At 41.8% G+C, this 25,278-nt stretch overlaps 1 protein-coding gene across 1 annotated transcript in view; it reads right to left on the bottom strand.

The window, feature by feature from the left end:
- XPO6 (exportin 6) overlaps positions 1–25,278 on the bottom strand; it is an 80,455-nt gene that overhangs the window by 34,715 nt on the left and 20,462 nt on the right. The window contains exons 2-7 of the mRNA XM_004691701.2: positions 21,049–21,139; positions 18,094–18,206; positions 17,186–17,383; positions 11,237–11,396; positions 9,434–9,511; positions 2,854–3,307 (exon numbers count right to left, since the gene is read on the bottom strand). Coding sequence (XP_004691758.1) covers positions 2,854–3,307; positions 9,434–9,511; positions 11,237–11,396; positions 17,186–17,383; positions 18,094–18,206; positions 21,049–21,139 — 1,094 coding nt within the window. The remainder of the gene's footprint in view (positions 1–2,853; positions 3,308–9,433; positions 9,512–11,236; positions 11,397–17,185; positions 17,384–18,093; positions 18,207–21,048; positions 21,140–25,278) is intronic.

Here is a 25,278-nt window from a genome sequence, read left to right as displayed (position 1 = left end):
TAAACTAGTGTTCTCATAGTTCCAATCTCGTTATGTTATGAGCCAATAAAAGTGAAAGGAAATGAAGCTAAAAAGTTGATGGGCAGAACAGCTTTGTCAATTTAACATGGCAAGTCGGGGAGGCTGGTTTTCTTTACAAGGGTCCAATACACTCAAGGGAATGTGCTTAAAAAAAATTCCAAAAAGTAAACAAGGCCAAAATTCAGCTTTGCAACCTAATGTTCATTTTTTCCCCACCCTCTGGCTAAACATAGCCTATATCCGAAATCCACTCTAAAAGTGATCTCAAATATACAGGAGGAAGGTTGTTAGAGCTGGACAAGGCTCAGGGACGATCCGACCTAATGCCTCACTTTGCAGAGGAGGCCCAGAGAGATAAAGTGACCAGCCCAAGGTCGCCCAGCCAGCGCGGGGGCTGAACGGGCCGCATTCCCACTCCAGGGCTCTTTCTTTTCATATCACAGTGAATCCCCAACTCATTTGTATTCAGAAACATTCCACAGTAGAGTGTGGGTCAAGGCTGCAAGGATAAGAGATGTTTGTTATTAAATGCACAGCACATCATCACTCTCACATTTCAAAAACTGTCATTTTAAGCCCCTAAATACCAAAAGGTGATTAGAAAATGAGATGGGTATACCTCCACATTACATTTCAAAGACAGAATTTTAAAAAAAGGCAATGACAAGCTAGGCCTTAGCCAAAAAATAAATAATAGCTAAGAACAATCCTGAAACTCTCAGTTGTAAATGGCTCTTTTTTTTTTTTTTTTTTTTTTCTTAAAGCAAGCTATGTGAATATAATTAAGAGGGAGACGACTTCCATACAGAAGAGCAAAACTGGCTCATAGATAAAAGGTCCCACATGATTCCTGGGACCTGTAACACTGTGTGTGGCCAAGCTGTCTGACCAACCTCTACATGTCAGCTTATTTTCAGCTAAAAAAAACACTTGACAAGGAAAATGGCTGTCTCTCTTGGTGGACTATGGGGTCAAATACTTGAAAAACAGTAAAGCAATAAATCATTGTTTTTCGACATGATTGAGTCCAAAGAGATGGCTCCCTGACTTCTCCAAACACTACCGCCCAAAAGCAGGGCCCCTCTTCTTCGCGTCCACTTGCTGCATTATTACACTGGTGCACGGATATTCGACAGTCATCAACTAGTTCACTGCTCTTTAGAAAGAGGCCCTCAATTCCCTATGCCCATAAAAGAATAAAGAGAAGTCAAGGGCAAAATAGCATACAACCTCAATTTTATTGTAAACTCCAACCCAATTTTTAAAAAAATACAAACAAGGCTGTTCAGTCACTAAAACTACAGATGTATTTCACCTCATTTTCTTTCCCTTGCCCACCTTCTGGTACAGGTGCTAATGAGCAGTAAAGTTAGAAAAAAGGCAGGAGAGGGAAGAGAAGCAAAGGGCCTAGTTAGCAGCTCCTAAACAACTGAGAACGGACTTAGCTGTTTAGAATTAGCGGTAGGGCCCAGGAGCCAGGAAGCAAGCACACAGCATTGTTTATGTCACCTTTCTGCTTCCAGGCACCTCTCAGCTTTCACAGGGCAATAGGAAGCATAGGATTAAAATATAAAACCAAGATCACAAAAGTTACATGTAACAGAATCAGTAATAGACAACCCATGACGTTATCTCTACACCACCCAAAGGTAAGCCGAAATGACAGGAAAGCCAAAGCAACTCTACCTGGTGTTGGTGCAAGCACTAGCTTTTCTTTAACATGAAAATACAGCCTTTCTTAAACAAAAGCTAGAAAGGATATAAAATTGTGCTTGAATATTAATGCTTTTGAATTCACACACTAATTAAAGAAAAATAAAACCAATGTATTACTGTACCAAACTGTAAGTTGATTATACAAAGAAAATGTCAGTTTACAATAAACCAAACCAAAATAATCTTATGTACCAAATTTTTTCATTTTAGAAAAACTTAATTGCTAAATTTAAAAAGCCCTAGAAGTATCTTAACATTAGCTAAAGAAAAGGAAATAGCTTAACTCTATATAATAACAAGCCAAGGAAAACTGATTAAAATATGAACAACTTATGCTGCCACGCAACCTGTCAGTATTTACGATTCAGTACAGGTTATCTGCCTGGATGTTTCTGTGCAGTTGACATAAGTTCCCAACACTCTTGTTTTTACACAGCAGTTGCACCACACTGGTGAAGATTTTGAAATAAACAACATCATCTGCAAGGAGACAAGCCACAGCCCGGGCCTCCGACTGCTGTGACGCAGCCTCTCCCCGAGCGCGCGGCGGCGGCGAGGCAGCTTTAGGGAGCCGAGAGGGCCGGAGCCAGGGAACGGCGTGCGCTGGGGTAGCTGCGCCCACATTAACAACTGCCCTTTCTTCTGACGAATCCTGCCATTTGTGTAACTCCTAACAACATTCCCAAACACCACACATTTGCCTGGGAAAGTCAATAGTCAAAGCTGGCACGCAGAACCAAGTGAGAAAGGGTGATGGTAACCCCTGTACCTCGCAGACCTCCTCTCCTGTTCGCAGCTATGCATGGGCAGCATCAGTTCCTGCACCACCTCAGACCTGCAGGCAAATAGTGAGGAAAGGGCAGGAGGACAGACGGGTGGGGGGAAGACAACACACCTACACAATTCGTCATCACTTTTCAAATTCAACTCACTTCCCTTTACCACCCTACCCCTTCCAGCTAATCTTACACTTACTGATACAGACCTACCTTTCTGTGCCTCACCAGGGGCCCCCAGTTCTGAAACCAAAGAGGATTACAGACTATGCGGCACAAGGTAACAAACAGCCAGGGCCCTTTCTCGGGGCACAGCCGACGCCACACCTGTTTTCATTACCTCTCATCGAGTTCTTCCAGCCTGCTCTTCACGGTGTGGGCATTGTTATCCTTGGTGATTTTCTGCAGGAGGTAGAAAGTCTGCTGGAACATACGTAGTAAATACTCCTCGAATTCCATAGGCACACAGTTCTTGGACATAAGTTCATTGATGCAGGACATGGCCAGGACCCCAAGCCGGCCGCGCTCCTGACCCAACACACAGTTCTGGCTGCTGCCGTTAACTGATGCCATCTTTCTGGCCCGGATGTCACAGCCAAAGCGTGCAAAGTGGAAGATGGTGGTAAGGAGAGATGGGGTGATGCTGGCAGACAGAGGAATCCAACTGAAGAGATGAGCCAAGCACTCCAATGCCAGGGAACAAACATACTCACTCTCCGCATCAAGGATAGGGATTGGCTGACTCAGTAGTTTGGATGAGCTAGGACTCTGCAATAGGTTACTCAGTAAGTCACCTGAAAATACAAACAAGGTCTAAGACAGACGGCATCAAATCTCTTACACGCCAATTTAAGTAATAAGCCAAAAAGAAATCCTCAGCATCACTACGAAATGGCAGAGGCTCAAAAGTGTGGCTTGAACTATGGAAAACTGTTTGGAGGTTCCTCAAACTGCTAAACATGGAGCTTCCCTATGACCCAGCAATCCCACTCCTAGGTATCTACCCAAAAGACACAAAAACACTGATTGAAAAAGATACTTGTACCCCCATGTTTATTGCTGCTTTATTTACAATTGGAAAACATGGAAACAGTCCAAATGCCCAAAAGTAGATGACTGGATTAGAAAGATGTGGTACATATATACAATGGAATATTACTCAGCAACCAAAAAAGAGAAACACATGTCTTTTGCAGCAACTTGGATGGAGCTGGAAAAGATCATGCTTAGTGAGATAAGCCAGAAAGAGAAAGAAAAATACCAGATGGTTTCACTCATAGCAGGAGTATAATGGACCAGGCGAGAAAATAACAAAAATAATGAACAACCATAGACCAGAGACATTCTGTGGGGGTGGAGTGGGGAATGGGATCAAAAACGGGGGGGGGGAAAGGGAGGGAAATGCACGGGACTATGGTGGTGGCACAGGGGTGATTTGGTGATGGGAAACCCGTGGGGATTACAATTGAGATGAAAAAAAAAATGTGCAAAATGATGTAAAAATAAACTTTTTAATAAAAAAAAAAAAGTGTGGCTTGAGTATCCCTAAGGGTTACACCCAAGACCTTTTCAGAGTTCATAAGTTCAAAACTATTTTTGAAAAAACACAAACAGGCTCCCTTCCTAGCTCACTGTAAAGGTGCTTTCCAGAGGCTCCATTACATGTGAATGCAACACAGAGAGAGCCGACATTTTCTTTCATTAGACATTTTCTTTCATTAAGTCACATATTTTAAAAATGTCAGTAATGCCACAACTCTTAGAAGATTTTTTGTTTCAATTTTAGAAAAGGCAGCTATTTTCATTAAAATGTTATTTTTATATGTAATGAGCTAATCACAGTTAATTTTTAAATGAATATTTATTTGTAAATTTTCTCAGCTTTTATCAGTAGATGTAAAGATATAAAGCTTTATCTACAAATATAATGTGAAGGGACCCTGTGTGGTGGCTGGGAGAGAGACAAAATAGGGGAAGAGGATCAAAAACTGTAAAATAAGAAGTCTGGTGTGTCACGAAGAGCATGGCAACTATATTAACAATTTTGCACTGTACATTTGAAAGTTGCTAAGAAGATCTTAAAAGTTCTCATTATTGCAGTGGTCATTTTGCAATATGTACACCTACATCAAATTATTATGTTATACACCTAAAAATAAAGGCTGAGTATCAATTATTCCTCCTGGGAAGCAGGAGGAAAGGACTCAGGGTACAGTGGACCAGTGCAGAGGGTGGTTAGTACTTTAGTGGGTGATGTGCTGCAGTAACCAACATCTGAAAACGTGTAAACCTATATGCTAAAATATATATAGTGTTATAAACTAATGTTACTGCAATAAAAGAAAATAAATACAAATTATCAGATGCTACCCACACTACTAATGTAGAACTGAAAGGCAGAACCCAGGAAGCTGTGTTTTACAATTCCGAGTGATTGCTATGCTTGCTTAATTTTCAAGTCCTGGATGGCTTTCTGAAGCTTTTGGCAAAGATCTAGTTAGAAGCACTGAACTAAAGGAAATCACACAAAATGAAATGGGTGGGGGTGAGGGACTCTAGTTTAGAGAAGAACTACAATTTGAAGACTGTAGCAAAAAAACTTTCTTGAATAAAAACACGTAACTCTACAAAATAAAGGGACTTAGTCTTTCCCCTACACACACACACAAATTTATAAAGCATAATCAATATAAAGACTTTAGTAAGAAAGGAAAGTCAACAGAAAACACCAAATTCAGACACCTCAACTCAAAAAACACTAAAAACCAGAAAACTATGGAGCAATGTCTACAAGTTCTGGGGCAAAGAATGACTTCATCCAAGAATGCCCTTTGATATAAAGAAAGGTAACATTTTCCTCAAACATGCAAAAACTCCCATTAATATACTGTCCACAAATTCCTCTTGAGGGTGCTCAACAATGAAACTATGCAAATAAAGAGATGTTTAAAAAGAATTAGGAAATGGAGAAGCTGTAGCAAAAGGACTAATTAATGCAAATTTTGAGTTAAATATAAACTTCAGACTCAACAAATATAAGAATTATAGAAGGATGTGCCAGCTAGTTCTCTCATCTTTCACAAGCTATAACTCTCAAAAAACAGGGTCACGGTAGAGAGGGGCGGCGTGTGGGCAGGCATGCGACAGGCAGCATTGATGGGTGAATGAAGCATGTGCACATGTCCAGGTATGACGTTGGACCCCTAAATCATAGTAAGGTAGCATATGGCAAACCAGTAAGATTTGATTTTGAAAAGCATAGTCTAAAATTAACACACGTAGTAAGAAACTGGTCAGCGGTATCTTTCACAAAATAATGTTCGGGGGGGGTTGGGGGGGATTTCAAGACCAGCAATTCTTTCAGCTTAAAATGCTGTCAAATTCAGGTAAAAATATATGTCTTTACTAAAAAATATATATACAGGACAAGGCTGAAATTAAATGTCCATCTTTGTCACTGTGCTTTCCTGGAGCCCTTCAGACCTGGCCTTCCCCTGCCGCCCAAGTCCCCTCCCTCATCTAAGCTTCATGGCGCCTCTGAAGCCACCGGGACAACTCAGCCGTGCCTGGGCTTCTCCCCATATCCAGGAGGCACAAGAATTAGCAAATTTATTTTTGACCTGTTTTCTGTCATCAAAATAAGAAAGATACAATGTCATTTTGCCTTTTTGTTGCACATGATCTTTCTTGTCCAGGTGTGCACATACCATCCCCCTGTATTTCTGGAAAGATGTTATTTTTATCTGCTGAAGTACCAGGTAAATTGTTCTATCTTATTTTGTACCTTACAGCAGCAGTCTCAAAAGTTTTTGTCTAAGAACCCTTTTACACTTTCATGCAGTATTTGCCATAATAGAAATTAAAGCTGGTAAGTTTTCAAATATTTATTTACTTAATGATGACAGCTCCATTACCAGTTAGCATAAATAACATTTTCAAATAAAAAACTGTATTTTTCCCCCAAAATATTAGTGACAAGAACAGTCCTATTTTTACATTTTTAGAAGTCCTTTTAATATTGTAGCTTAAAAGCAGACAGAAAAATTATCATCTGCTTCTGCATTCAGCCTGTTGCAGTTATGTTTTCATTGAAGTGCATGAAGAAAATGCAGCTGTACAGATGGGAAACTGAGAAAGAAGAGTTTTAGTGAGCTTTTTAGATTAACTGGCTGTTTACTAGTATGTTAAAATAGGATTCGTAGTCCTTAAAAGTTAATTACAATGTAGAATCTGAACAAGCTTTTTCTATATAAGAATGAGAGGAAGTTGACAAACACTGTTGTAATATTTTTATGAACACACACTTGACCTTTGGGACCCCTGGAAAGGTTGGGATTTAAGGAGTCCCCAGACCTATTGAGAACTGCTGTCTCAGAGTAATTAATGTGGGATGAATATAAACAAATCACAGCTAACTTCAGTCTCAGCCTCAATCTCCTCACTCACTAAAAATGAGGATTTTTGTCATTTACTCATAAGGGATTTAATTTTCGTGGTCAAAGCAGGTATAAACAAACAGTTGTCCCCTGGCACTTTATGGCAAAAGGTGTTTGTGCTGGACCTCACTAGTATGACATGCAGCTCTTTAAGACAGAGATGAGCAAGCATCACCAGGCTGGGCAATTCCTTGCACAGCAGGGTTTCTAGCAGCACACCTGCACTCCACTTGCCAGAGGCCAGCAGTGCTCACTCTTCCGGCTATGGTATCCCAAACAGTGTTCCACGTTGCCAAATTTCCCCTGCACAGCAAAATCCCCCCCAACTGAGATCCACTACTAATTATAATCTCAGTTCAGAGAAATAAGGAGAATCTATTCATGGAGTCCTTAGAAGGGGCAAACTCGAACACAACAGTTATGAGTGACCTTTCCAACTCCCACTTTTCTGTAAGTGGCATGTAAGTGAAAAGATCTGCAAACACAGGCAGACCAAAACCCCTGGTGCTAAGTGGGACAGGAAGGGTCTGGGTGAGGAGTGTGTTTAGGAATCACCTGGTTTACTCACTAAACCGTAAGCTTCTCAAAATGAATTTCCTCTACGAAACTGAGCTTATGATCAAAACTAAACAATTTTCTAGAAGTTCTACTCATAACTTGGTGTCTTAAGATGCACAAAGGCATCAAATACATGCTGATTACATCACCAACAGCTTTCTAATAACAAAGCTGGTGACTTTACTTACAAATGTCATTAAAAACTACCAAAACACATGAACACATAATTCTTCTGTAAAAAGGGGAAGTACACCAGCTTAAAAGTTTACCTAACTCCTCTACCACCCACCCACCCCCAGTTTATTTTGCTTTTCCTCAAATAATAAAATTTAACATTTCAGAATACTTTTAACAGTGTCTACAAGGCAATTCTCAAAATGTACACAAAATGTTACTTTTGGAGTTTGTCTTTTATGAAAGTATCAAATCAGTTCACATTTTATTTCACCTAACCTCATAAACAAAGCCTAGGTAACACATGAAAGAATAAGTATGTAGTTTTGGTCTCTAAGATCCTGTATTCCCCAACCTGGCCTCCAGAAAGTCAGTCTGACAGTCTAAACAGAGTTAGCTCGGGCAGGTGCCAAAAACACAACTTTTGGCACTGGAAAATTATTTCAGAAAAACAAGTTTTACTAGAATAAAATGCTGCTGCTGACTTGTACTAGATGCTAAGTTAGTACTCAACTATCTAAAAAAATCTAATTCAAAAGAACTAATCTTTGCAAACTAAAGGAACGTGCAAAATTTAAGATTAACTAAATGGCAGGAGACTCCAAGGTGTGCACTCATAAAATCTCTGCTCCATCGCAGTAATTTCTTAACTGTTCCAGTATTAGAAAATATCAACCTGCTAAGCCTCCTCAAAATTCCACTGTGAGAATGAAGGTTTGCCACCAACTAAAAATAAAATTCACTTTTCTGTGGATTTTTAACATGTCCCAGACCTCCATCATAGCTTTTATCTGAGTATGACAAATGACTCCCAGCAGTTTTTCATCCAAGTATAATAAAGGGGACCTGGGATAAATTAGTATACTACAGCTATGAACAGTCCTCAAAACTCCATGACATATTTTCAATCCTATAGTAACTGCAAGAATTTCAACTCCCACAGAGCAGCAGGCTACATGACCAGTTTGAGTTCAGAGGCACCTGATTTCAACAGTTCACTTCCTGGGGTAGAGAAGAAGGATGTAGAAACATCCCTCACTCGCCAAGTCAACCTTTACAGTAGAGAAAAAACACAGGGTGTACTTGACAGCACTGTGACCATGTAGTGTAAACAGAAGCATTTACAAACTAAAAATTCCTATTTGGACACAATTGCCTCTTTCCACCTGTGCTTAAAAGGTACCCATTTTTTTTGGTGAACTCTGACTTCTGAAAGAGGTACTGACAGAGCTGGACAATAATTAGCCACCAATAATGACGACATAACTTTCACTGCAAATATGCCCGGGCTTTACTAGCAAAAGTCAGTGCTGTCTACTACACACTGGCCCCATGTCCACGCACTTCCCAACCCCACGGCCCTCCCTCTCCTGGGACTCCATGGAGCAGACCCGTCAAGCCCACGGGCTCAGATCAACTTCAACAAGGGCAATGCAACCAAGAAATGTGGGGAGAAGGGAGAACAAATGAGGGAAGACCGCAGTTCTAAGTTGATGGGGATGAAGGTGAATGACAGATCAAAGTCCCTGCTTCCTAGTAGACAAGGAAGAAGCAAAACATGCTGTTCAAAATAGTGTATTAGAAACTGCAAGTACTTACGAGGAATTTAGAAAGCATGGGCAGAAAGGTCAAAAAATAGATTAAGGAAGCATTAGCAACTCTTATCTGCCATAGATAAGTAAGTGCCACCTTGCAGAGATACCCAAATGCATTTAAAAAGAGGAACATCACATGTTGGGGGGCAAACCATACCACTCTCTCCTGAGGTCGGGGATGGTGGTGGGGTGGCAGCAGTAACGCTGTGTTTGTCCCAGACTGTCTCCAAGATACCTACCAAAAAAAGGAGAAACTGAGTTTAAGAGAGATAAAGTTCACCAGATGAATATCATGTTTAGATAACTGGTTTGCTGCTATCTTTGGTCAAACACCTGCATCGACATACCCCTCTGTCAACCACACAGCCAACTGCCTCCTGGACACCAACTTTTGGATACTCAAACTCAACTGCTATTTTTAACAGACCTGCAGTAATCCTCTTATGCTCGGCCTCTGCTCATCCATGTGATCCACCTCCCCAGCTTTCAGGGCCCCCACAAAGACTTCATCACATTCAACAGGAAGCCACTCTTTTCACAAGTGACCTTCTCCTCCTCAACTGCTGACCAGACCTCCTCCCCCAACCCCAACCTGACCCTTCTACTACCATCTGCTCCTCAGAATCCCACTCAGTTGCCCCCTCTTCAAAGAAGTCTTCTACCGGCTCAGCTTTGCTTGCACATGCAAACACCTGGGCCCTCGCCCACTGCATGGCCACCTTCTCCCCTCCTAAAGGACAACTCTTAGAGGGAAAGGACTGTTTTAATTCTCTTTGTATCTCCTTAGAGAACCTAGCACATTGATGATTATACTTTTTTAATATTTTGTTCTCAAGATATTTAATATCACAACTTAGGTAAATTTTGAAGACATCATGCTAAGTAAAAAAAGCCAGACAGAAAAGGTCACACATCATATGATTCCATTTTTATGACAAGTCTAGAATAGGAAGTCCATGCAGACAAACCAGCAGTTGCCCAAGGCTAAGGGGAATGGGTGATAAAAATGCCCTGGAATTAGACAACCACGGTAGTTATACAATCTTGTGAATATACTGAAAACTAAAGATTTGTTTTACTTTAAATTGGCAATTCATGACACGGGAATTGCATCTCGATTTTTACATGACTTTAGAGCCTGTATACAGACATCAGAAATGGTGACAACCAGAGTTAGGAGTGTCACTGTGCGCTGAAAGAAAAACTGCTGAGTTTGGTGTCTACTCCCCCCACCCCCCAACCCTTTACAGCTCAAGGCACAAAATGACAAATTGACATAGTTCACTTTTGCTCAAGCAAGTTCTGATGACCAGCTTGAGGTGCCTGCTGCATGCCCAGCACTAAACTGAGCACACAAAAGAAAAAGCCCCAGACAACCAGGAAGAGAGCTGGGTGGAAGAGCTGGAGACAGACGCAGCTGAGCCACGGCGCCTCCACAGCAACCCAGACACCCTGCAGCCACCCAACAGGCTCCTCGCATGGGCCACAGCCTGGGATTCGGGGCCCGCCCTCTGTTTCCCTGTCTCTTTCTACAGTTGGCTTTCTCTTTATTCTTACTTGCTGCACATTGTCAGTAGACTTTAACAAACAAGAGGAAAAGAAAGCACCACGCACAACTACAACCTAGTACTGAGGCCAATCTGACTCCCTGTCTCCCTGTCCTACTCAGAATTAGCAACTTTCTCCTCCTCCAACTTCCCTGGATGTTCAATTCAAATTATTTTAACCAACGTCCTCACCACCCACATTACTGAGCATTGCAGTAATCAGTATTTCAATCACATTCCTGTTACCTCATTAATCAATTAACGATTAACACACAATCACAGATCACACCAACATAACCATTAATCCACACCAACTGCCAGGTGAGGAAGTCGCAAGCACTCCCTGGGGCCCTCGCACACAGGACACCGGAGGGCAGGCGCCCACACCCGGTTCCGTTTCAGCCCAGCCTCACCTGTCAGGAGCCCAAGCGCCGCCTGCACCTGGTCCAGCAGCAGCTTCCGCAACTCCTCCTTCCTCGCCACGCTGAGGTCCTCACGGGGACAAGCCAGCTCTTCCGAAGTTGTCTTCAACATGATCAGCCCCAGGGGGGTTGTCACAGGGGACTGGATTAACTGCCAAGAAAAAATAAGTTCTGAACTCAGAATCTGGCAAATTAAGGTACCAAGAGGACTCCATAACCTTAAACCTACGAAGTATCTGTGTGCTTATTGCTCTTACATATAAACAGAGCCAGCAATCAAAGCTTAGAAAAATCATAGTACACTTACATACTTCTCTAACCATTCAAAATATATCTTCACCTTAAAGACAAAATTCTAATACCATAAATTTGAAAAGAATGCTCTTTTACACCCCACACGACAATTTTTACACGTGTCCAGATTCACAAGTGACTTGGCTACCTTGAGATTCAGATATGTGTAAACAAATCTGTGATCTTTTCAACACTGAGGGTTCAACACTACACTTCTAAGCTTTACATGTTTTATAAAAGTTCAAGACTAAACATGTAGCACAACAGAAGTATGCCCAGATATCATTCAACAATGGCTAGTTACAATCTTGCAAATACCTACATAGCAAATTTATTTTTTCTATCATCTACAATATTCACCTACCTGAAGAAAGTTTCTTTAAACAAGAGATAAAAAGGCACACATTCCACAGCATAACACTATTTTTATCTTTCTAATCAGTTTTACAAAATTCAGAGCTTTACTATTAGTTACTTTTTAAGTTTCTAGAAATGTTAACAGTGACTGTGACTACAATTCGCTGTTGTGGTATATGCTACAATCTATAGCCAGGTCAGCAATTTAGGGGACACCTGACCATTTTCTTTAGTCACAATTAACTTTAAACGTACGTTTAAAAATAAGTTATTTATTTGCTCAGTCTATAAAACATAAGCCCTTCAAGAGGAGGACACTCCAGATGCTGAACCAAACAGAATGGACAGTCTCCACTCCAAGATAACAGGGCAATCCCCTTCCCTGGAAACAACTCTTCTCACTGCACACCAAGAAAAATCTCTTCCCCAGAGGGGAGAGAAAGCACTGGATAATGGGAACTTACAATAAATGCAAGTGCCCTCAGAAGCAGCATTATGGGGGCCTCCCTGGGGGCCCAAGGGGTTAAGTTTCATCACTATCAAGCCATTGCCAGCCACTGCGACATGAGTTTGATCTCCAGGGGACTGGCCCATATGTCGCAGCAGGCCTCTCCTGTCCTACCCACTGCTCCCCTCAGCAGTGTATTTAAGTAGCTCCACCTGTTCTGCTCCCCACTTTATCTCTGGTGAATCCTCTCATCCCCTCCTACCCCCACACCTCCTGGTCTATACCCCAGCTCTTACATGCATAAATAAACAAATCATTAAAAAAAAAAAAGCAGCAGCAATATGTAAAACCAGTCATGACTAATGTATGTAAAAATGCTCTATATTAAATCAGTTCTAAGTGACACAATTCTTTACTTTTTACACCTCTAGACTATTTCTAAGACAGGATTAAATCCAGATAGTACAGCAGAACAGGAAATCCCACCTGTAAAGAGTGGTTTTACAAAAGAAGGTAGAACTGACCTCTTTCCACGTGGTTATCTTCTGAATTTCAATCTGTAATTTTAAATATTTCTTTTTCTTCCCCTTTCACCTCTTTCCTTCACCCCCACCCCCACAACATCTCTGGTCTCCATTTTCTCCAAAGATCTCAATCTTACCCTCCCAGCCAAGGGTTGACTGGTATCACTAAATATTCCATTTGGTAATATACTTCTCTGTGCTCACCAGATACTAAGTAAGTTTCTGTGCTCCCCACATATTAAAAAAATTCCTGCAGTATGGAAAATATATCTTAACACTCTCCTTTCTCTCGTCGTTTGGGTGAAGGGGAGGTCAGCAAAAAGTCAGTTAAAAAGCAAAAGTATTCTTTATTGAAAAAACACTATGATAAAACATTAAGTATCCTTGCTGGCTTTGTGTCTAGAAAGTATTAAAAGTGTTTATCATTTTCACCTAGAGAATTTAAGTTCAGAACATAGGTAATTGCTGCAATTTTTTTGATAAATTGCACCTGAATAAGCACCTGTAGGTTGAAGATCAGGTTTAAGTTCTTAGCGTGAGCTTCTGGAAAGCTTCCACAATTTTTAACACACCAATCAACCAGGTAAGAAATAGTTCTTTCTTCCCATGCTGCTTACTAACCTTAGCCATGCTGGCCTCAGGCAAATGTGACCAAGTTCAGCCAAGCAGCTTTCTGGAGTCTGAAGAAAAGACTCCAGAAAGGTGTATCATGCACACTGAGGTGTGTCATGCACACTGAGGTGTGTCATGCACACTGAGGTGTGTCATGCGCACTGAGGTGTGTCATGCGCACTGAGGCACGTCAAGGCAGGAGGAGGTGGGAAGAGACAAGGAAGCAGGAGTTGATCTTTTTTACTTCTCAACTGGCTTTCTGTTCAGGCTACCTTGTCAAAGTGACTAGTCCTTGTATCTTGCCTCTTCCTTACCTATCACTTATGCATTATCTGGTTTTGTTTTGTTTTGTTTTGTTTTGTTTTGTTTTGTTTTGTTTTGTTTTGTTTTATTTTATATAATGGCTTTATTTCACTTATATGTCTCTTCTCACTGGAAGTTTGAAAGTTCTGCTGTATCTTTATTCTAACACAAAGGCCTGGCATAAAGTAGATGCTTGATAAATTTTTTTAAATAATAGTTTATTTTTAATCATTTTGTGCCTTTTCCATCTCAGTTGTAATCCCCATGGGTTTCCCATCACCAAATCACCCTGTGCCATCACCATAGTCCAGTGCACTTCCCTTCCCCAACCATTTTGATCCCATTCCCCACTCCACCCCTGTGAAATGTCTCTGGTATATAGTTGTTCATCATTATTTTCTCCCCTGGTCCTTTATACTGCAGGAGTCAATTTTAATCTTAACAATTTCCTTCGCCGGTGGCCAAGGAAGGCTATCATCAACACCCAGAACTCTAGTATCTTTCTGGGAACCCAAATCCACTCCTCTCTTCCTGGAATAATAATTGTCAGATTATGATACAAATTACACAAATGCCCGGCAGATTATGATACAAATTACAAATGCCCGGCATTGTCTTAAGAGTTTTAAAAAGAAGCAAAATTAAAAGCTGTGCACCCCAGAAAAAGCTATGCAAGCCAACCACAATGGAACTGACTCAATAAAATAACCTTTTAGAGACAAAAAGTGATGTAAAAATAAACTATTATAATAATAAAATAAATAAAAATAACCTTTTAGTTGGTTTAATGAAAAGATCACATTATGGTACAGTTGATTCCACAACCAGTTCTGTTTTGTTTTTGTTTGTTCATTTGTTTTTTAGTAACACTTTTTATTGAGTTAATATTGGCTTTGATTGGTTTCCACTGATTTGGTTTTGTGTACTGTTACATGAAGAAAAGGCTGACTTTGTTTTTGTTATTAGTAATGTCAGCAGTTGAATACCAGTCACCCCTGACAGGACTCACATGCTACTGATTGGTTCTCAGGAATAAATAGGTAAGTAGAGACAATACAACTGGAAAGGATCTGAAAGATCATTCAGTCCAATGCTCTTATTTTACAAAGAAGGAAATGGAAGCCCACGGGTAAGTGGCTGCAGTTGCTCTTCTTGGGTATTTGTGATAAACATGGACACAGAGCCCAGGCTTATTGCCCTCAGTTCAGCACTCTTTCCAGTAGAGTCTCCAAGTCATGAAAGCTGTATGAGGCTAAAGTCACATCTGAGGGGTAGAAAGGGCAACTGGCAGGTGACAGAGAAGACCGTGGGCCTGTATAAGTCTCCATGAGCACTTCGCCCAGAAGTCTCTTCCATTCCCATTTGTTATCTTTAACTCGACATCCAAGGCAGACTAGATTGGCAATGCCTGTCCTTCAAAGGAACTGATCCTCGCCTGGGGAAAACACAGGCCCTCGCCTGCTGGCGGCAGAGCTCTGGCTCACTTAGTGCCTCTCTCATGGGACATGTCACTGACCAACCCAGGAATGAGTCCACTGAGACCCCCAGTGTGTTGGTCTTTTCCATCTCCCATGGACTTGCTGGCTCTGTCTTAGGACATGGAGACTTAGAACTTGTAATGAAAGCAAAGGTATCAGAGCACCTCTCACCCCTCATCCCGTTACTCAGGTCCTTTGCACTTGCTAGTCCCTCTAAAACACTGTTCCCCTAGACACCCACCTGGTTCACTCGAACCCCTACACTCAGGTTTCAGCTCAAATATCTGCTCCTCAGAAAAGCCTTCTAGATCATCCCACCTAAATAACAGCCCCTGAGAGTCTCTTTCTCCTGGCCATGGATTTCATTTACTGCATAGTACTTACAACCACCTGAAAGGTTGTTGGTTTTCTTCATCCGCTTATTAATTACAGGTGCCTCCCCCCTCAAAATGGTAAGTTCTATGAGGGTGGAGGGTGGTATATTCATTGCTATATGCCAGGCACGTACTTAGTATATAGCTGGTATTCAACATTTTACTGAAAAACGTAGGAATCTATCGATCCAACAATCTCTAGATAAACGAATCACTGAAGAAAACAAAATTGAGTGAAGAATTTTGTGTGCCCCTTTGCAAAATAATGTGAGAGAAGCAACGTGGATGCTGGACTTTAATTACTGCGTCATCCAAATAGCTTGCAGGGAAACAGAACGTTAGAAAGTGATACTGTCCTCAAAAATCTTGAGCCTACAGTCACCGTAACCAATTTTCAAACAGTTTTATTTCCATGAACTGTACATAAGATCCACTTCCAGCAAACACAGTTTCTCGGTAACATGAAAATGTCCCCAACTTTATCACAGGATTCAGAAGATCCAAGTGAACAGTCTCTCCCTGCTGATTCTTAGGTCCCATCTATTCCTGTTGACTTTCACATTCACATTTCCAAACATCTCACTAGATATGCAAAAAGGGAACACACACGCTTAAAATGTATCTTCTGCCAAACTGAATTCACCAGCTTCTACCCAAATCTGTTTCTTCTTCCCGCATGGCTGGGCTAGAAAGTCTGCTGTCTGCACCAGAAATGTGAACGGCATCTGGACTCCACCCTCCCTCACCACTGCTGCCTAGTCACTGCCAGTCTCTTGGTTCCATCTCCTGCATGCTCCATCCCCATCCCCAGGCACAAGCCTCTGCTGGGCTGAGTCTCCTGCTCTCGCTCAGCCTTCCCCAGCAGTGGCCTTACTGCCTCCCTCACGCAGCCTCAACCCTCGGTGAGCCACACTCCACTGTGTTGCCGGAGCTGTCATTCCCACGTAAGTATTCTCGCCACGCATTCCCCCTTCTCTACGCTTCTCAGTAGCTCCTCACAGAACTGTGGATAAAAACACAGAGCCCAGGGCAGGAGCCTGTCCCCTTCTGTCTGGCCCCGGCCCATTGTCCAGCCCCTCGCTCTCCCGCCCCACTGCCTGACACCTCACCAGGAGCAACCCTGAAAGTCTCAGCTCCTTGGGTCTAAAGGCTATGCGACCAGAGCATCCTGCACCTATTTCCTCGACAGCAATTACCACATCACTAGATAATTACTGTCTCCATGGCTAGCTCCCTACTAAATTATAGTTACTGAAGGATCATCCTAACACCTGGTGAAATACCTAACAGGACTTCAAATATTTGCTGAACAGAATTTCACAAGAGGTCAACAAAGCAACTGAGTCCTGCCCGCCCCCACCTGCTTTCCTCCACCGCACAGAGGTGCAACATGTCTCAAAAAAAACAAAGTTAAGTGAGTAAAATAATCTAGCCCTCAGTGACCTTGCCACTTAAGTTCCAAAATGCTAAAATTCCTCTTTAAGACAAGGCAGTGATCACTTCTACAAACACACAATTCGTAAGATAAGTTCGCTTGGGTACACCCTTACCTGAAGAATGCTAGTAAAGAAGTCATGGTAGAACATGGGCCAGTCCTGGCGGCCGATATCCACAATGACTTTGCAGAGCTTGTTCCGGATAAAGTATGGTAAGGTTTTGTGGTGAGCCAGGAGGAGCTTGGGCAGGCAACTACGGATTTCCATCTTATCCTGAGATGGGACCCCAAGCCACATTTTATTGATCAAATTCTGAAAAGCAAATATACATCTTTTAAGTTAACAACCTATACACAAAAATAACAGCTTTTTCTCTAATAGTTACCTGTGTCACGACAAAGATTGGGGACTTTGGCAAGAAGAATAATAAAGCTGTCCAAATCCTATGATGCCCCCCTCCCCAAATTAGGTAAGTGAGCTAACAGAAGCCAGCAGAGGCATGTGCAAAGCCTTCATCACAAGGGGGCTTTCCTGGCCACCAACACATAAAGAAACTTCAATGTTCAAAATAAGAGAAAGGGCTGAATAGGGGTATAAATAAAAATAAAAGTGGCATGAGCAAAATGATCAAAATTAGCTTTTTTTAAAGGTATGTAGAGAAAGAAAAAAACTAGATGAGAGTGGGTATAATGAAACTTTTTGTGGTTAGGATAATGGTATTATGGTTTCATCCATCCTCTCAAACTGTCTTTAGTTCCCTTTCTCTTTTAAGTTATAACAATAGAAGGAAAGTTACCTATTGCCACAAACGACCTACCTACCTACCTACCTAATTCCGTCATACCTTTCTGGGGTAGGAGATGGAAAGGTGTCCCAAAACACCAGCCATCTGGGTGAAGGGCAGTGTGTGAGGAGCCCCTGAGCTGAGGGCCACTGCTTCCCAGCCATCTGCCCAGCTGGGCGAGAGTTAAGTGCCAATGCCAGGCAACCCTTTCAGAGCAAGGATAAAGTTAACAACTTACCTCAAAAACCGTTAAACTGTACATCATTACATAGTCATTCCTAGTGCTGGAGAGAAAATACAGGCAGAATCTCCAGGCTCCTATTTGCTGAGCAAAGTTATTAAGAAGTTCCTCTGGAAAAGTTAAATAGCAAAGAAAAAAAAAAAAGGGGGAGCTATGAAATTACAAGAAAATACAAGGCCGAGCTGTCTTGTTATCATCTTAAACACACTTATTTCCATACAATGTAAATGATGTCAAAATCAAGTACAAAATCTTGTGACTCTTCAAAAAGAAGGGACAGACCACTGAATACTTGTGACTCTGAGAGGACTGTGAACATTGACGCCATGGCATCTCTACCACACAAAATCCAGTAACTGTCCTGCTACAGGCTTTTTTAGTAGATAAACTTTCACTGTTAAAACTGTTTCTTAACCTGAGCCTGGTAAGTGGAAAGACAATTAAAATATAAGAGAACAATTTCACCTTAAAATGAAAGCTAATCGTTAACTTGTTTCCTCTGGGGTATGAGCTATAGATAGTGTCCTCACCACTTACCACCCACACAGAATGATGGCTAGAAAAGATCAAGATTAATCTTATAAAAAAAGAACAGGGAAAATGAATGAGAATTTAAGATGCCTAGATCTTTTAAAATACCACGCAAAAACATAAGCTTAGCAAGCACAGGACTCGCCAGGAGCCTCTCTGGCCGCATTGAACCGGTGAGGCAGCGCCAGCAGTAAGAATCTGTCGCCATGATTCTGGGCATACGGCCCCTTAGTCACCTTGATCTGCTGCAGCAGACATGAGATGTAACACAAGAAAGGCAAAAACACAAAGGCAGCACCCTGCCCCTAGGAAGCCCTTGGGAAAGCAAGCAGCACAGGGCCCGTTCTGGTCCCTCTTCTAGCCACATCTAAAGGCCCTTTCTGTTAGCACCCAACCTAGGCTACTGCCACAGGCAGTCTCAGTTTGAAAAATCCCATAAAAGGAATCTGATGGCTTGTTCTTATAATTAAGTAAGAGATAAGTAAAGAGGTAAAATCAAACTGGAGAGAATGAGTTCTAAATGAAGAGCAGACTTTGCCACCTATTCACTAAGTCTGACTCCCAAGAAAATCACTACTCCTTAAAGTGCTTCGGCTTCCTCCACTGTTAAAATGACCAGATTGACTGGAGGTTCCCCATTAACAGCAAGCAAGAGACAGACAGACAGACAGATATAAACACAAGAGTGCACACAGACGTACTAACAACACACTTTTAGAGGAGGGTGAGTGCAGTGACGCCCCTGTAAACCCTGTCCTCCCTTCTTTCTCCCACCTAGCCAGAAAAGCCTATAGTTTATCCTAAGGCATTAAAAAAGAAGCAAGAAGTGGCTCCAGCCCACACACTCAAATAAAGCTAGGAAGAATAAGAACAAAGAGAACTGTACTAAGACACACCCACTATATAAAACCAAACCCCCGGATTCCCCTTAGCCTGCGATTTAAATTTGTCATTTGTAGCATCTGGTTATTTAATGCTATTTTAAAATAAGATTAGAATATGAATATGTTCAGAAGCTTCCACTGTTAACTCATGAATGCTGAAGGTGAGCAAATATTTGCCTTGCAAAGCAAAAATTAAGAGAAAAAACAAAAACATATCACTCATAAGCTAAAAAGAGAGCTGAGGAGCAATCTAGCAGAATACAGTAGACTGTGTGAGAGAGAACCTCCTCCTCCTTTGAAATCACAAGTGGAGGGCCCTCCCTGGTGGTACAATGGGTTAAAGTACAGCCCTATGAAACTATCACAGCCACTGCAGCACGAGTTCAATCCCCAGCCAGGGAGGTGACCCACATGGCACAGTGGACCTCTCCTGACCCACCCACAGCTCCTGCCTGTTCTGTTGCTCCCACTCAGTCTCTGGTGAATCCTCTCACCACCCCCAACCCCACCACCACACCTCTGGCCTGTACCCCTGTTCTTGTAGAGATAAATAAATAAATCCTTTTTAAAAAGTAAATAAAATAAAATTAGAGATAAGAAATTAGCATCTGCCAGGAGCTGATGTGATATTCAAAGGTATAAGGGAAAAATGGCTACAGCAAAGGTCTCCTGGGTGACCTGCAAGTCCGAGTATCACTCAAGCTTTGGACCAAAGGCAGAAACCAATCATGATATTTAACTGGTGAACATAACATAACTTAGAGAAGCTGAATGCAATGAAGAAATGTATTTTCAGCCTACTGGAGAGGCAGAAAAACAGCCTTCATGGAGGTGAAAGCAACAGATACAAGGTGAATTTGGGTATCCACAAGGGAAAGGCTTTAAGTATGAATAAAGAAAAATAATCTTTGTTCTCAAGTTCTGGGGTTAAATGAGAACTTGGCACAGTCTTTCTGTGAGGCAGGGATCTGGTGCTTGAATGCACTTTCTACTTTACTGCATGCTTTGATGCATGTCGTTCATATGAAAGAATATAAAATTCAAAAGGTGCAGAGGTACCCAGGTGAGCTCAAGGGGTCATACCTACATCTCTCTCATTTGACCCTTTATCAAAACTTGCAGAATGGGACAGACAAGAGTAGAGGTAAGGAAAATAAGAGCAGCCTCCAAAGGAAGCCCCAGTTAAAGCACCTCTGGGCACTAAACTAGGTTCAGATTAGATATACATGCTCACTTTGACACCTGTATGAGTTGTTTTATGTTTTGTTTTGATATTTTAATTAGCAGCCACATGCTTCGTACAAAGTTCAAACTTAAGAACATGCCAGAAGGGTTCCCCACCCGTGGCCACAGGAAAGGAGAGGAGGTCTCAAGGACTGATCCTGGCAGCTAGATTTTCAGGCCTCACCAACCACCAGAAACAGGACAAAAGAAACAAGAATTAGAAGGGGAACATACAGGCTTGACCAGCCACAGCTATCAACTCCTTCCTCCCCACTGTGGTCTTTTTTTGTAATCAGTAACACTTCACACTCACCTATCTCACGTTTTCTTTCATTGGTTGTACAATCATGAAAAAATTCTGTCATCAGACTTTCCAATGCCCTGAGGGAGGCTTCTTCAGATGCCTAATAAAGGAATTTGAAAAAAGATCAATAAACTGTATTTTCTCGGTTCCTTCCAAGTCACACTTAACAGTGATAATACTTTACTTCCCTCAAGCATTTTGGTTCAACATTCTTCAAATACATGGTGTAAACCAGAAAAACTGAAGGGAATTTCCCAGCTGACTCGAAACCCAGAGTTTCTGTACAGTCTATAAAACCATGCTACTGTGCAATCATTTTTTCAATTATTTATACTAAGGAGAAGGAAAATAACTCAAACTCTAAATCTGGACGCACACTGAAAGCAAACAGCCCCGAACCAACCCAAACTGAACAAGCAGGAGTGAGGAATCAGGGAGAAGGCTAGGCAGCCCGGCTGTCAATTCTGTTTTCTCCCACCTGAGCAATCAGCCATACTGACTCAGGGCAAATGCAGTCAAACCGGTGCATGGACTCAGGGCTTTTGGAGTCAGACCCTCAGTCCACCCTCAATGTCAGCCAGCAGAGCATTCAAATTCAGACACTCCCAGGCCAGGCCTACAGAGACCCAGGGTCAGGGAAACACTCAGGCTGGTGAAGAGCCATAGGCCAGAGGCCCTGGCGCTCATCATCTCCTTCTTCCACACAGAGCCCCCAGGCCCACTCCCTCTTCTCTCAGTGAAGTGGGGAACGACTGTTGCAGCAGTAAGTCTGAGTCAACACTCTTTCACAGAACCCACCTGCAAAGGTTGGCGCGTCCTAGACCACTCCTGAATCCTCACTGGCACTAGCCTCGCCAGAGATAATCAAGAGGCAACAGTAGTTCTGATTTCTTAGCTATTAATCCCTTTCCTCTAACCACCCTCGCCGCCCCCATGTCCTGTCCATTGCCCCCAGAGTGAAAACTGACTATATAAACAACATTTTAAAACAGTAAGCTCACACTCAAGTGTGTTCTGCGCCAGAGTGAGATATTATCAGAGGCCTAGTTACTGACTTTTGAGGAGAGCAAAGTCAGCCATTACCCGTGACTTGTCAGGACTGATACCATGAGGCGGAGCACGCGTGCACAAGCCTGGCTAACCAACCAGCATGTGGAAGCACATCCGGCAGCGCCAGGCACGTCGTCACCGCGGTCTCAGCACCACAGCTGCCAGGGACAACTGGTCTCGGACACGTGGCGCGAGGAGTCACTGTACAGCAGTGCCAGCTTTTTTTTTTCTTTTGAGATCATTTTCTATCAGAAATTTTATATTTGTAATAGCTGTTTACGCCTTTTCAACCAATATATATGTCAGCTCAAGTGAAAAATATCCTTGGGCTGCGAGTTGTTTTACTAAAAACCATGTAACTCTTTCAAATACAGAAATGAATGTGCTGCTGAATCAAGACCTTAAACTCTCCTGTTGTTTCAAGTTTCTGCATCGAACAAACAGCCTCACTGTTCTCACTGAGGTATTAAATAAATGCTAAGAATTCAAACATTTTTAAGCGATTTATATAAAATACTGCTTTGATCTGTTTGGTATATCAAACTGTGTGCTATTTTGTTTCTATTTTAAAAAGAAAGTTTGTGGGAACAATTAAAGGGAAGTCTCACATGGTAAAGTAACTTACTGGCAAAAAAAAAATTAATAAAAACATAATTCAAGAGAAAATTTTAAAAAAAATTAATTCAAAAGTAAGCTACTTAGTTCAAATAAATCGGAAGCTCTCCTGGAGCCAAAATGAGTCCCTGAAAGCTAAAGATATGTCTTCAAGTTGCTCTACAACTTTTTCTTATAGTGAATTGTTTTAGGAAAAAACCCTTAAAAAACCTGAGCTCAACGCATTCAGTCACCAAATCACCACGACTAATGTTGTGAATGTGGCAAATGTCAACCCAGAACGAAAGGCTATACAGCAAGTTCCTGAAAACCTCCAAGACCCAACTCTACCTCCATTCCCATTCTTGCCCCCCATCCACCCTGCTCCAACCCAAGAAGCCAACATTCCAGCAGAAAATGGAAAGACAAAAGTATCCACAAGGATCACAGGACAGGTAATGGTCGCAGGAAGAAGGAAGTGCCAAAACCATATCTGGTGGCACTACCAGGTGTTTCTCAATAAGAACAAATAAATGTGCGGTTGCATTCTCCGACTGTTCTCCAACTGCAACGCCAATTACCTACCTCCCAGGAAATTCGGAGGATGGAATGAAGTGATCCCTATAAAGCTGTTAAGTAAACTCTAAGGAATTAAGTAATTCATAGTTATGGTTGCTATTATTTTTACTTGGTCTTAGAAAACAGACCAACGCAAAGCAAAAGAAGCCTACTTTGAAACTGGAGATTCATGCCCTCAGGTTTAAAGGCTTTGTCCCAAACAAATCTAGCTAGGCTTGTCCAAATGGGTTTCATTTACAGGAGAAGGAAAGAAAGCTAAGCACTGGCCAAGGTCATGCAATCAAAACAGAGATATAAAGATATAAAGGCTATGTTCAAAACCTGCACAAGGCCAGAGGATAATGGAAAAGTCTCCCCATTTGGCTAAGAAGGCCACCAGAACCCTTGCCAGCTGTTTCAAGCAGGTGGTGTGGCCAGAATCCATACTGCAGTGCACAAAGGAATTAACGGCAAGGAAAGACGCCGTAATATTCCAGACTATGCTCTCAAGTAACAAAGAACAAAGCAAAACCCAAGTTCCATGGTGTGGTAGGGAGAGAAGACTTTAATTCCCAAAGGCAACTGCAGCACTGTGCTGACTAATTTATGAAGAACGCTCAGGATTCAGATACACCCAACTACTTCCCAGCTTGTGCCTGGGATTCAAGAACCAGATCTTGGTGTGCTTAGGAGAGATAAGATTAGCTCAAAACCAAGAGTCACATTCACACACACAAAAATACCAGCTGGATTGCAGATCCAGACTGTAGATGTGTGAGAGGTGAAATAATAACGATTCTAGAAGACAATATTGAACATCTTCATGAGCCTAAAGAAGAGAAAAACTTCTTGAACACATAAAAGCAGTAACGTAAAGGAAAAGACTGGTAAGTCAGAATGTTCATCAGATGGCACAGTGAAAAGTATAAAAGAAGTGGGAGAAGATATTTCCATCAGAGTTAACTCATAGAAAACTATCAGAGTATAAAATAATATCTACAACTCAACTTGGAAAAAATAAATGATCCCAATGGAGGGTGTGGGGGGAGGGACAGGAAAATAGTTTTAAAGGAGGGTATCCAAAAAGCCTGACATAAAGTGCTGAGCCTCACTGGAAATGGAGAAATGCAGATAAGAAAACAGCAGGGTAGAGCTACTCACCCCCCAAAATGGCTAAAATTAAAAGGACAGTCGCAAGTGTGGCTGAGGCCATTGAGCAACTGAACACCGACATGCTGCGTGGGGCGCAGATGGCTCTGGGAAAGCCGCACGGCTGCTGAACACACGTGGGATGTAGAAGCCTGTCATTCTACTCCTGGGTAATGTATCCAGCAGAAATTTGGACAGCCATACACCAGAAGGTAAACATGTTCACAGCACCGTTATTCATAATACCTTTAAAGTTAAAAGAACCCAATGTCTACCACCAGTAGAGCAGATAAACTGTGGTTACTCATAAAACACTACAAGAAAACAAAAACAAATGCTGCTACATGCACAATGGATGAATCTCACAAACACATGTTGAATGAAAGAAGCCAAAATATATCCTTCATTATTCATTTGTATTCATTAATTATGTAATTATTATGTAACTAATTAATTAAAAATAAGCCACCTGGTGTTATAATCAGAAGAATGGCTATTCAGGGAGAGGAGGGATTCTGGGTTGACAATATTTTCTTGATCTGAGCATTAGTTACAAAGGAAATCATTTTTATCTCCACATACACAATCTTCAAATCAATATTATGTGTAGCTTTAATATTCAAAATTGGTACGTCCAGAAACTACGAAACTGTTTTCCTCTATTAGCACAACTATTAAGAGCAGGAGGGGTCTGCAGGCAGGGAGCCTGCAGCTGCACTGCCGATGATCTGGGAGTGTGAGAATCCTGAGTGTCTAAGTCTTGAGGGACAGCAGGGATAGCAACACAATACCAAAGACTATTAACTCCCCAAGAGTCACCTGGCTTACCTCAACAGCAAAGTAAAATAAACCTGACTCAGAGGCCTCCCAGGTGGCACAGAGGTTAAA

Source organism: Condylura cristata, unplaced genomic scaffold, assembly GCF_000260355.1.
Source record: "Condylura cristata isolate star-nosed mole 26May11 unplaced genomic scaffold, ConCri1.0 scaffold00032, whole genome shotgun sequence".
Taxonomy (NCBI): Eukaryota; Metazoa; Chordata; class Mammalia; order Eulipotyphla; family Talpidae; genus Condylura; species Condylura cristata.
Note: the sequence above shows the minus strand (reverse complement) of the source record. Positions and strands in the feature narration are given on the sequence as shown.